We start from the raw sequence: 13,873 nt of genomic DNA, 5'->3' as shown, positions 1-13,873 counted from the left end.
AGAAGATGATATTGCAAACTGCCCATGACCATCCTCTGTCCGGGCACAAAGGGGAGGAGGCAACTAAGAGACAGATATTGAGGAGATTCTTTTGGCCAGGGGTGTCTCAGGATGTGGCAAATTTTTGCAAGTCCTGTCCCGTCTGCCAAAAACTGTCCTTAAGTAAACCTGCCCGGGCCCCGCTCATTCCAATTCCTAAGGTGGAGGAACCGTTAGCCAGGTTGGCAATGGACATAGTGGGTCCGCTGGAGAAAACTCCACGGGGACATGGTTTTATCCTGGTGGTCATGGATGTGGCCACCAGATATCCGTGGGCTTTCCCGTTGCGGAAGACATCTTCATCTGCCATTATGAGGGAATTAATAGGACTGTTTTGTACAGTGGGGTTTCCAAGAGAGGTATTGACAGATCAGGGTAGTAATTTCCTCTCAAAGGAGAGGGAAAGTTTTTGGCAAGGGTTTGGTATCCGACATATAAAGACGTCGGCCTACCATCCCCAGGCCAACGGAATGGTTGAACGTTTTAACCAAACGCTCAAGCAAATGCTAAAGAAGACCTTAGGACAGGAAAGGAAAGATTGGGATCTTTTCGTCCCCTTAGTGCTATTCGCAGCCCGGGAAAAAGTCCAAGACACTCTCGGGGTAAGTCCCTTTGAGATGTTGTATGGTAGAACTCCTCGCGGTATACTGGATATTGTGAAAGATCAGTGGGGGTCACCGGAAGGGGCGGAAGCCAATGTTATTTCCTACTTGGACCAATTGAGGAAACGGCTAGCACGGGTGGCCCAGATAGGTAAGGACAACTTAGAATGGGGGCAACAAAAGCAGAAGTGTTATTATGACAGGAAGTCCAAAACCCGTCATTTAAAGGTGGGCGATAGAGTGTTGATTTTGGTACCCTCGGATCCACATAAGTTTCTGGCCGAGTGGAAGGGACCGGCCACTATTGTGGAGAAACTAAATCAAGTGGATTACCGGGTCCGGGATGAAAAAAATAGAATCCAGACATACCATATCAACCTCTTGAAGCCCTGGCGGGACAGAGAAACTTTGGCCCTGATGGCCGAACAAAATCAGGACGATGACTTAGGACCCCAAATAGCGGACCTAGACCAATCCGAGGGAGTCAATATAGGGACTGATCTGACAGATAGGCAAGCGGACCAGTTGAAAGCTCTAGTACAGAAGTTCCAGGATGTGTTTTCCTCCACACCGGGGCGTACTGAGCTAGTCAAACATGAAATAATCACTACCCCGGGTAAGATAGTAAGGGTGAAACCTTATAGATTATCCGAAGGGAAGAAGGACTTAGTGCAAAAACTGGTGAGCGACATGTTAGCCTTGGGGGTGATCGAACCATCCCAAAGCCCTTGGTGTAGCCCTATCGTGATAGTGCCCAAGGCTGATGGTACCCCTAGGTTTTGCATAGACTTTAGACAACTTAACGAAATCTCCCAGTTTGATGCCTTCCCTATGCCGCGGGTAGATGAATTATTAGACCGATTAGGGCAAGCCCAATATCTTTCTACTCTAGATCTAACCAAGGGCTATTGGCAGATCCCCCTGTCACCGGATGCCAAACCTAAGACAGCCTTCAGTACCCCCCAGGGTTTATATCAATTCAAACGTATGCCGTTCGGACTTCATGGTGCCGCGGCTAGTTGCCAAAGAGGAATCACAGAAGTACTAAGGGGGCATCACCAATACGCTGAGGCCTACTTGGATGATATTGTAATATATTCTCAAAGTTGGCCACAGCACTTGGAGCAGGTAAAGGCTGTTTTGGAATCATTGAGGAAGGCGGGATTCACGATAAACCCAAAGAAATGCTATTTGGGACAGAGGGAAGTTAAGTACTTGGGGTATGTCGTAGGGAGAGGTCAGGTTAAGCCCCTGGTTGACAAAGTGCGATGCATAAAAGACTACCCTTTGCCAAACACTAAAAAGCAGCTCCGAGGGTTTCTAGGACTGGTCGGGTACTACCGACGATTTATACCCGCATTTGCCACTAGGGCGTCAGCCCTCACCGATATGTTAAAAAAGAATCGCCCAGATACCCTCTGGTGGGAGGCTACGGGTAGGGAAGCCGTAGAGGACCTCAAAAAGGCCTTGTGCACGGACCCGGTGCTTAAAGCCATTGACTTTGCGAAACCACTAATCCTGCAGACGGACGCCTCTGGGACAGGGTTAGGGGCAGTACTTAGTCAAGAGGTGCAAGGGATGGAACATCCGATATTATATTTAAGTCGGAAGCTACACCCCAACGAGAGAAACTATGCCACAGTTGAGCTAGAATGCTTGGCCGCTCGGTGGGCGATGCAAGCTCTAGAGCATTACTTACAAGAACGTGAATTCACGTTGGTTACGGACCACTCAGCATTGAAGTGGCTTAATACGATGAGGAATAATAATGCTCGCCTCACCCGATGGTATTTGGCCCTTCAAACCTTTCGTTTTAAGGTTGTGCATCGACCGGGGCGGCTGAGTTCAAATGTGGATAGTTTGTCTAGAATACAGGAGATTCCTGAACCCCCTTTAATGCCTGAGGACAGTCATCAACCAAAGGTGGGGGTATGTCACAAACCTGCTACTGAGGTCAGGTTTGTGCCTGTGAAAGCACAAAAACCCCTGATCTTTAAAAGGGCTGATCAATGCAGCAGCAGTGCTAGCAGTGGGGAACAGGATTCTAGCCCTGAGGAGATTGCCCAAGAGCAGGAGCCCTGGGGGGAGGGGAAGCAGAATGAGTTTAAAAACTTCCCTGCACCTAGAATAGGCCCTGCTAAGAAGCACTCTGGTAGGCAGGCTCCTAATCAAGCTAGCACACAGCTCCTGAAGCTAATTGGGCAACATCACAAGGCTCAGCAAAAGCCAACCCATTCTCCTTTTAGAGCAGGGCGTGGCTTTCTCAAACCTGGTCATAACCAGCAGTCCAAGCTGGGAAGATTCAGTCTGGATCCAACCTGGGAAGAAGACTCATGTCCTGGTGCTGCTCCCATGTCTCAGCAAGGGAACGAGGTAGAAATGGAGGACCTGAGTAATTTCCCTTTGGCAAGCTTACCTGAAGAAGCAATGGACATTGCCTGTGACAGTTGAGAAGACTGCAGGAAAGAGAGCTAAGTTGTTTTTGCTATGTTTGTTCCTCTCTGACAAACCTGATTTGTGTTTTGAGGCACCTGGGACTTGTGCTGGCTGGGACTGTGTGTGTGTGTGAGATTTCTTATCAAGTCTCACCCTGAAGAAACCTTTTTGTTCTTTGAAGGACTGTGAACTGTGTTTGGAATATTTTGGTTTGCCTTTTTTGTGATAAGGCCCAGTTAGCTGCTGATTGCTGTGCAGTGGGAGTTGTGGGGTCTGAATCCACAAAGATCCTAGGTTGGGATAGAGGGGCCATTTTCTGGCAAGCTAAATAAGTGGATTCAGCAACTCCCCACCCCCGTCAGCTTTGCTGGCTTAAAAGGGGAAAAGCCTGTGTTACTCTCAGGCTAACACAGCTTGCTTGTGAAAACAATCTGACTTTTGAATTGCATAATAAGGACTATCTAAGAAAGATTTACCCTGAGGAAAGGGCTGCTCAGGTTTAGCTGTAAACTAAGCTGAACTACCGAGCTTTCTTTTGTTTTTCTTTTCCTTTTGAATATGGACTTGAGCACAGTGACTGTGGTAAATAAAGTGTGCTATCTTTAAAAGCTGAAGCATCCTGAGCATTTTGTGTTTATTTGACATTATTATCACCAGCAGGGCCTTTCAATTCGGGAAGGCACGTCCAGGAACTGTATTTGTGCGCAGCACCCGGTAGCCATTCTGACTACTTACTATCGGGTGTGCGACAGTCTTCGGGCAGGAGGGATTGGGCACCCTCCTCCCAGCGATCGGACAGGCCGCGGCCTGCTATACTTATAGCGGCAGAGAGATCCCTTGCCGCGATAAGTATAGCGGCCGCGTCTATTTACAATGTAGACCAGCATTTTGCTGGCCTACATTTTTAAGCTTCTCATCTACTAGGGAGACGCGTAGGGCCGCCTAGGTTCAGCCTAAGGCCCGCCTAAGGCCCTTAGACGAGCTTAGGCATCTTGCGGGTCTCCCTAGGCTCCCGGAGGCGCCTTCAGGCCTGCCTGGGGAGCATTTTTTTTTTTAAAAACATGCATCCCGATTGGCTGATTAGACAGCTGTAGGACGTCTACAGCTGCCTAAAATCGGGACGCACTTTTAGAGAATCAGGGCCTAAGGGCTCCTTTTACTAATGTCCGTTAGGGTCTTAACGCGCGCTAGCCGCTACCGCCTCCTTTTAAGCAGGCGGCAGATTTTCGGCTAGCGCATGCTCATCTTCTGCGTGCGCTAAAACCGGTAGCGCACCTTCGTAAAAGGAGTGAGAAAAACTTAAAAGCTGTTTCTCTTGTATAATTTAATGAAAATACTGAATTGTACTGAAATTCTGGATAATAATGAGCAAAAATATTGTTTAAATGCTGTCACACAAACTTGCAGAATTTGCAAATTTGGGGCCTGATTCTCTATAGTGCGCGCTAAAGTTAGGCTGTCTTACATAAGCATCACTGTGCACCTCTGGACGCGAGAGGTAGGTGTCTGAAATGTAGGCCTGCAAAATACTGGCCTACATTTCACACGCCTACACACGATTCTACAATGCACGCCTAGTGGTTGATGGACAACCCCGCGCCTGCATGTCTACAATATAGGTGAGTTAAGGCACAATATAGAGAATCAGGCCCTTTGTGTATAGAATTTGGATTATTGTTGTGCAGAATTCCACCAGGAGTAGATACTCAGTCAGTGCCTGCATAAGATGAGCAAGTGAATATAGGATAACTCCAAAACTGTTCTAACAACCTGCTCATCTTATGCAGGCCCTAGCAGAATATCAGGTTTTTCTTTTATTCCCAAAAAATAAAAAAAGGTTTCCCATGCCCTCTCCCACTCACCCCCCCCCCGAATGCCTCTTTTCTCCTCCCACTCCTTTCCCCCTTGCTGACCTGAGAGATTCCTCCTGCCTTTCCCAAGATGTAATTAGGTCCTCCAGGACAAACTACATACCTGGTGGTCCAGTAAGTTGCTCCGAGAGGTCACGGTGGTCATTTTGAAAGAAAAAATAACTTTTATGTGGGTTTGGCTGAATATGGACAGGGTCCTCAAACTTCTGAGCAGCCTGGCTGCCTAGAGCTATGCCCCTATTCAGTGCTGGTGGATGGACATGGCCCAGCACTGAATGTCAGGGCATAATTTAGCTGGCGGCTGACTTGCTGACTTGCTGGCTGAATTAGTGTGGGTAATGATTTTATTAAGAACTACACTGGACAAAATAATTGGATCTATGGTGGCTTTTGTTACCTGCTGTACTAATTGATCTGAAACAAAAACATAGTCTATTCGTGAGAATGATTTATGAACATGGGAGGAAAAAGAAAATTCCCGAGCATCAAAATGAAGGACCCGCCATATATCTTTCAATCCACAGGATTGTACCAAGTTATCTAACCCTAATGTCTTTAGTATTTTACTGGGGTCTTTGTCCAACAATGGGTCCATAACAGCGTTAAAGTCCCCCGCCACTACTACATTAGAAGCAGCCAGTGGTAGTATTATTTTGTCAGACCATGGTGGAGTTTGGATTAAATTTTAGTTTGCTGAGCAAGATTCTAGTAGACCTGTGTGGAGATTTAATAATACATTGCTTGCAGACTCCAACTTTCTTGAAGAATTTCAATTAAAAATGAATGAATATTTCCAAATCAAGGCCTCAGAGGAAATCTCCTTAGAAACATGAGAAAATGAATGCTGACATGTTGGGGCATAACAATTTATTTAAACTGGTTTGGGGCCCGTTGACGTCTTTTATTACTTCATTATAATAGGCTTTTGTCTTTAATTTTTATTTCCGCACACATCCAGGGAAGGGTGAAATCTTGTAATTGCTCCTTGGACCCATTCCCCTCCTACCTATACGAGAACATTCCCGCTCAGGCTATTTCTTCTATCACCATTCTCATAAACTCCGCCCTTCAGCCGGGCCATTTCTCCCCAGAAATGGGTCATATCACCTTGACCCCACTACTGAAAAAATCTGACCTTGACCCTTCCATACCATCCAGCTATCGCCCAATTGCAAATATCCCTCTCCTAACCAAGATGCTAGAGTCCATCATTTCTTCCCAACTCTCATCATACTTAGAGAGATTCTCTATTCTTTTACCCTATCAATATGGCTTTCGTCCTAACTTCAGCACCGAATCCCTACTGTCTTCCCTGATTTCAAGGGTTCAACAACTTCACTCTCGAAACAAGTTCGCCGTCCTCCTACAATTTGACCTTTCCGCTGCTTTTGACGTTTTTCACCATGATATTCTTCTTTACCAACTCTTTGAGATAGGTATCGACTCCACAGTCCTAGGTTGGTTCTCTAAATTCCTCCGCTCTCGTACTTACATTGTTAACATGAATGGCACCTCATCCTCCCCCTGGAAACCGAATTGTGGAGTCCCGCAAGGCTCTCCACTATCCCCTATCCTTTTCAACATCTATATGTCCTCCCTAAAACTCCTCCACCTATCCCCCCTTGAAACAATTTACACTTATGCAGACGACATCCTCGTCCTCCTCGAGACCGATTCGAACCTCACCGACCTGTCTAAGAACAGATCCTCTTGTATAATGAACCTATAATCCTGGGCCCACACTGTGCAAATGAAATTGAATGAGTCCAAAACAAGACTTCTTTGGCTCGGTCCAAAACTAGATCACCTACCCACCTCCATCCCACTACCCTCTGGCTCCTCTCTGCAGCTTGAGTTCTCGAGCAAGGTCTTGGGCATCATCATTGATTCCACATTGTCCTTCAATGACCACCTCCAATCCTTGGTAAAAAAATGCTTTTTCAGTCTTCACATGCTGAGGAAAGTTAGATCCTGCTTCCATCAAAAACATTTTACCCTCCTTGTCCAATCCATCATCCTCTCCAGATTGGACTATTGCAACTTTATCTACTTAAGCCTAACTAAGAAAAACCTCCACAGACTCCAACGGATTCAGAATGCCGCGGCCAAGCTCATATTCGCTAAAAGTAAATTTGACCATGTCTCCCCGCTCCTGGCCAAGCTCCACTGGCTTCCGATAATCGCCAGGGTCCACTATAAATGCGCCTGTTTAACTTTCAAAATCCTATATGGTATCCTCCCTCCCTTTATCCCTCTTTCTTGGAATTCCTCAAACCCTAATACCACCAGATCCTCCCACAAATTAAAACTATCCTTCCCCTCGCTAAAAGGCATTTCCCACACAGGAAAGCTAGGGACCTCCCTCCACTTCAAAATCACTGAGCTCTGGAACAACCTTACCTCCCCTCTTCGGAACTTGAGCTCTCTCTAAGTTTTCCGCAAACATCTGAAAACCTGGCTTTTCTCAAAAAATGTAAGTCTCCCTCCAACTTAGGAATCAAGGAAACTCTTATATCTTGCCATCCCAAGTCCTGTAAATTTTCTTCCCACTTCTACCTCTAACCCTCTGTTGTAGTTCCTTCCTATTTCTCCTACTGTAAACCGCGTCGAGCTCTACGAACGTGGAGATGATGCGGTATACAAACCTAAGGATTAGATTAGATTAGATTAGGGTGGGGTAGGGGTAGGGGCTATTTCTATCTTAATTTTAGCCCTTTGAATATATACATCCAGGGTAGGATTACAATACTATTTTAAATAGGGAAAGGTTATTGAAAGAACCTATGTATTTGTGTTTTTATTGATTAGTCATTGGGTGGGTGGGATAAAATGGTTGCTCATGTATGTCTGTAAGATTAATGTGCTTTTCTTTTTTTTTTCTTTTTTTCAAATTCTCTATTCATTTTTAAAAAATTTACAATAAGCGTAACAGCAATTATAACATTTTAAACTCAAATATAACACTTAATATTCTGTTAAAATCCATATCAGAATTTATCCCCCTCCCCCCTAATCAGTAACATTCTTTAAATTCAAGAAAACCTACCATAAACCCCATTCCTATATACCTTATTTAATATTGAAATAAAAAAACCTTCCCCCCTCCCCCCATCCTGGATGTGCATTTTTAAAGGGAAAAAAAATATTCAGTCATTACAATATTTTGTTAATGGCTCCCAAATCTCCTGAAATTGAATGTGCTTTTCTTGATTTATTATATGTTTATTTACTTGTGTATTGCACTGTTAATATTTGGAAAATCAATAAAGAATTTAAAAAAAAGAACTACACTGGGCTAAGGGATCCTTTTAATAAATAGTGCAGATTAATGGAATTAGCATGCACTAATTGTTAAGAAGTCCGTTTTGTTGCATGCACTAAGCTTTAGTAAAAGGGTCCCTAATACAGCTCCCCATTTGAAAACAAATGAAAAAAGAAATTTTACTGGTGGTGCCTGTAGTTATAGTGTTGTTTTAATGTCCAGAAAGATATATCCTGGGTGTGCAATAATTTATTGTGCAAAATGTGATTCATCTTTTCTCATTGAGGGGCTTCAGGAATATTATGAACCACTGAAAACACTTCTGCAAAGGGGAAAATTGTTCAAAAGGGAAAACTGTAGAACGAACCCAACCAATAAAATTCCACAGTGGATTCTATACTAATTAATTAATTATTGACTCTGGAAACACTGTGAGCAAAACTGCAGCCCTATAGGGAATTAGTGAGAGCTGAGGGAGATGAAATACTGTTATGGGAACACGAGGGACCAATGAGGAGACTTGCTATATGCAGCTGCTGAGTGAGTCAGCCAATTAGAATCTTTGTTTCATTTAGGAGGCTCATAGGGCAAAATTACTGCTTTGGTAACCAAAAACACTGTTTATCTGCAAGTTTTTGTCAGGAATAGCCAATGGCAGAGTGTCTCTCACTAGCTAAGTGACTGTGGAACCTGCCAATGAGAGTAGAGGTTGGTATATGAGGAGCCAATGGGAAGTCTCTGCTCATGTTTATTAATGTGTCTCCTCCCTGCAGTGAATGTGACTCTGGATCCTGAAACTGCTCAACCCTGGCTCATCCTGTCTGAGGATCGGAAAAGTGTCAAAGATGGAAACACAAAACAGAAGCTGCCTGACAATCCCCAGAGATTTGATCCTTGTCCCTGTGTCCTGGGATTTGAGAGCTTCACTTCGGGGAGACATTACTGGGAGGTGGAGGTGGGAGACAAGACTGACTGGGATTTGGGGGTTTGTAAAGATTCTGTGAACAGGAAGGGGAAGATCACACTGACACCAGAGGAAGGATACTGGGTAATGTGGCTGAGGAATGGAGATGAATATAAGGCCCTCACCTCCCCCAACACCCTGCTCCCCCTGAGTGTGAGACCCCGGGCAGTGGGGATTTTCCTGGACTATGAGGCAGGAAAGGTCTCATTTTACAATGCAGATAATAAATCCCATCTCTTCACCTTCACCAATACCTTCTCTGAGAAACTCCATCCATATTTCAGTCCTTTTCTCAATTTAAAAGGTAAACATGCCGGAGCTCTGAAAATCCGACCAGTGCCAGACTGGGAGTGAGAGCTGGGCTCAGGGGTCTGATATTTAATCTGGGAGCTGATTTCTTAGACTGCTTTGGAGAGCTTTGGAGTTCAGGCTCATATAAAAACTGGGATCTGATTTTCCAGACTTACATAGTGCTGCTAGACATACCTTGCATTAACCACATAAGAGAAAATGTACTGTTGAAGCAATATAAGGGTAAAAAATATTAATAAGAACAATTAAATCATTTCAGCAATTTCAAAGAAAAGAATGAAGTTTCATTAATAGCTGAAAATGTGGAATCAGAGCCTGTGAATATGAAGAGGGGTCTCAGTGAAACTAAGAATGATGGACGTTGAAATAGAGTCTGTGAATGTGAGGAGCGTTTGGTGACACAGTGAGAGTGACAGAGATGGGATTCGAGTCTCAGAATATGAGGAAGGGTCATAGGGCAGGAATCACTAAACCTCCAATCCGTGCACGATCCGTTTCCTATTGAATGCGGGCCGACTGATTCAGCAAATGGGGATGATCGTTAGCATGCCCCCTACATGCCCCCTACCCATGGCCAGAGCGATCTCCGCTCATGCGCACACCCTGACAGTAGTGACAGGAGAAGCAGCCCCCTGTCACCACTGTCAGGGCCCAGCTCAGATCTCTCTTGCCTGCTCCTGGACTCTCCTGCTCTCTGTTGCTGTTCCCTGCAGTGCAAGCCTGTGGTTTTACAACGGGCCTGCACTGCGGAGAACAACGGCAGAGACCAGGAGAATCCGGGAGCAGGCAAGAGAGATCTGCCCGACACTCCCCCAAGCCCCAGATCTCTCCTGCCCGCCCCCCCCCCGAGAAAAAAGCAGGAGGGATACCAACTCCCTCCTGCCATCAGCCCTCCCTCGCCCTTGCTCCCCTTCCGGCACAACCCACACCCCCGGCATCAAAACGTTGTGAGCAGAAGGGGTGCTCAGTCCCTCCTGCTCCTAGGCCAACCACCCACCGGCCCACCCTGGTCGGCCCAGGCAGTTGGGCCCGGCACACCCACGTGGTACCTGTAAAATAGTTGGGAGCAGGAGGGGTTCCCGGTCTCTCCTGCTCCTTGGGCAAGGCTCCCCAACATCTTCGGGAGCAGGAAGGGTGCCCAGACCCTCCTCCTGCTCCTAAGCACCGCCAAAATCTTCAGGAGCAGGAGGAATGTCCTCCTGCTCCTACCCTTCGGCCGGCTGCTGCCCAATAATGGCCTAAGGCCCCGCCCTGGCACATCATCTGATGCACAGGGATAGTCCTGAGGCCCTGATTGGCTGAGGCGCCTCAGGCTCCTCCCTTTGGAGGGGCTGGGGCACCTCAGCCAATCAGGGACTTCCTTAGGGAGGAGTCTAAGGAAGTCCCTGATTGTCCATTGATTGACCCCTCCTGCTCCCAACTTGGATGTCGGGGCGAGGGGGGGTGTCGGGTTTGGCCCGGCCCGGCCGAGGGGTTGGTGAGCCTAAGAGCAGGAGGTATCGAGCACCCCTCCTGCTCCCAACTTTTGGTCCAGTTGGATCCAAAATTTTGTGTAGAAAATTGGGTCGCTGTCCAATTTGCATGCATGGATACAAAGCGGATCGCAGGAGCGGTAAGTGAATCAGGCCGGATGGAAATTTGATAGTAAAAGGGCCACAAACTGATCGGTACACGATCGGTTTGCTTAGTGAATCTAGCCCATAGTGACAGTGAGAATGATGGGATTTGAGCCTCTGAATGTAAGGAGGAGTCTCAGTTACACAATGAGAGTGGCAGAGATCAGATTAGAGGCTATGAATGTGAGGCTATGGCTACCAAATTTGTTCAGGCAAAAAATAGGACACATGGCCCTGCCCCATTCCGCCTCTAGACCGCCCTATTTCACTTCCAACCCCATTCCAGCCCAGCCATGCCCCCACACAAATCTCATCTCTTCTTCCCCGAGTCTGGACCGTGTCTGTAGGGCCTCTGAGCATGCATGGATGCATCACTATGATGTCACATGCATGCTTGTGTTGTCATTGTGTCATATCCACACATGCTTGGTGGCTCTCCAGGTATGGCCCTGAGCTCAGGCCCTTCCAAAACCTGGACAAACTGCCGGGTTTGGAAATCTGTCTGGACCCCTGGACAGTCCTCAAAAAAAGACATGTCCTGGTTTTCCCAGACATCTGGTAACCCTTCTTAGGCCCAGATGCACAAAGCTTCTTCAATTGTAACACCACCACAGAGCTCCGTGTATTTCAGTATAGAGCCCATGTATTTTAAAAGCTCCTTGTAACTGTATAGAGCCCATGTATTGTAGAATCTCACAGAAGCTCTTGGGCTTAGATGCACTAAACAGAATCGGTAAGACCGCTCTGATCTGATTTTTGGCTGATTCTAAAAGAGCTATTGATGCTAAAAAAAATTTACTTACAAATGATTTGCATGGAGGTTTGTTGTAATCCCTGTTTCTCCCATCCGATTGATTACTGTGAAAGCAACTCTCACACATGCACACTGTTGGCAGGGGATGCTTGAAGAGCTGAGAGGCAGGGGAAGCCCAGAAGCAGACTCCTGCCACTCAGCTGTTCAGGGCAGGAAACTTTATTTTTTTTTTTAATTTGCTATGTGTGTCTTACACATGCACAAAATCTACCCCATTTAAAAAAAAAGCAAAAAGCACACACACCATGATGGCGGCCCTCCTTGACATCACCCGACAAAATGGCACCAGGGACCAACTCTTTCCCGCGCTAGCGAAAGTTGGCAAGAGGGATGCCCACTCACTCCGGTCAAGCTGACCCCTCCCCTGTCAGAAAAAAATTGGCAGGAGGAATGCCACTCCCTCCTGCCAATGGAGCCCCTCCTTACCAGGCACCACCCCCAAACCATCCCCTCTCCTCCAACCTTCCCCAAAAAAACCAGGAGCAATGCCCATTCTCTCCTGCCACTGGATACTCCTCTAAAGCTCCCATAAACCTCCCTCTCCCTCCAGTACCTTTGTCTGAAGAGAGCAGGAGGGAGGCAGATCCAAGACCCGCCAATCCAAAATGGCGGGCCTTCTCTTCCTCGGTGCATCATATGATGCATGGGGAGGGGCCTAAGGCCCTGATTGGCTCAGATACCCTTGGCTCCTCCTTCTGTATTCTGGGATACAGAGGGAGGAATGCAAGGCCCTGATTGGCTCATATGCCTAAGGCCCCACCCCTTGGGAGGAGTCTTATACATCTGAGACAATCAGGCCTTGGGCCCCTTCCTGTGTATTCAGTAATGAGGGGAATATCCACCATTTTGGATCAGCAGGCCATAGAACTGGAGAGATCGAGCCTCCCTCCTGCTCTCTTCACACAAAGGTACTGGGGGGGTTCTGGGGGGACATTCAGGGGAGCATCCAGTAGCAGAAGGGAGTGGGCATCACTACTGCCTTTTTTTGGAGGGAAGGGGGAGGGTAGGAGATGATTCAGGGGGTTGGCGTCAGGTGTGGGGAGGGGCTTCCTATGGCAGGAGCGATTGGGCATCCCTCTTGTCAATTTTTGCTGGCACGGGGGAAGGGTCATTCTCCGATGCCAGTTCATCAGGGAGACGAAAGGGATGGCCATCATCAGTGTGTGGGGGGTGCTTTTTTCTTTTCTTTTTTTAAAATGGGACAGATATTGTGCATGTCTAACACAGATATTATGCAGATAAGACAGATAAGCGACTGATCTTGACAATTGCTTTTTTTTAATTGCCTTTTTTGATTGATCTTTTTGTGCATTGCCAAATGATGTTAATGCATCAATCACTCAGGCGGTTTGCATGGGGTTTTAATATTAAATAGCTAATTTGCATGATCAGATCGGAAAATGGACAGTCGAGGGGTTAAACACGCATCGAGTCGGCAAATGCGATCGTCACTAAAACAGTCAAAACTGGTTTAGCCACGATTCCTGACTTTAGTGAATCTAGCTCTCGGTAACTCTGTATGGTAACATGTCTACAGCTTATGTAGTGTAACACCTTTACAGAAGTTCATATAAACCACTCTGAATTGACTTCCCAGTCATTAGTAGCGGTATAGAAGCTCTTAATAAACATAAAAAAAATACTTGTGTTTTTATTGATTAGTCATTGGGTGGGGGGTGAGATAAAATGGTTGCTCATGTATATCTGTAAGATGAATGTGCTTTTCTTGATTTGTTATATGTTTATGTACTTATGTATTGCACTGTTGATATTTGAAAAAATCAATAAAGAATTTTAAAAAAATACTTTACTTTTACTGGACTATGCTCAGACAAGTAGCATGCAAATCATATTCATGCTATTTGCGAGGAGTAGCCATGAAAAGAGGGGAGCATCTGTGCCTGGTGCCTTCTCAGAAGAGCAATTGCTAGACACAGCTCCCCTTCCTCCCCATCGT

At 46.3% G+C, this 13,873-nt stretch overlaps 1 protein-coding gene across 1 annotated transcript in view; it reads left to right on the top strand.

Annotated features, from left to right (window-relative positions):
• The window catches only part of LOC117346323, a 224,862-nt gene extending 211,998 nt beyond the window's left edge, over positions 1-12,864 (top strand). The window contains exon 23 of the mRNA XM_033915723.1: positions 8,984-12,864. Coding sequence (XP_033771614.1) covers positions 8,984-9,528 — 545 coding nt within the window. The 3' untranslated portion in view covers positions 9,529-12,864. The remainder of the gene's footprint in view (positions 1-8,983) is intronic.
• The last annotated feature ends 1,009 nt before the right edge of the window (positions 12,865-13,873 follow it).

Source organism: Geotrypetes seraphini, chromosome 12 (assembly GCF_902459505.1).
Source record: "Geotrypetes seraphini chromosome 12, aGeoSer1.1, whole genome shotgun sequence".
Lineage (NCBI taxonomy): Eukaryota > Metazoa > Chordata > Amphibia > Gymnophiona > Dermophiidae > Geotrypetes > Geotrypetes seraphini.
The sequence above is the reverse complement of the archived record's forward strand: the minus strand, read 5'-3'. Positions and strand labels throughout refer to the sequence as shown.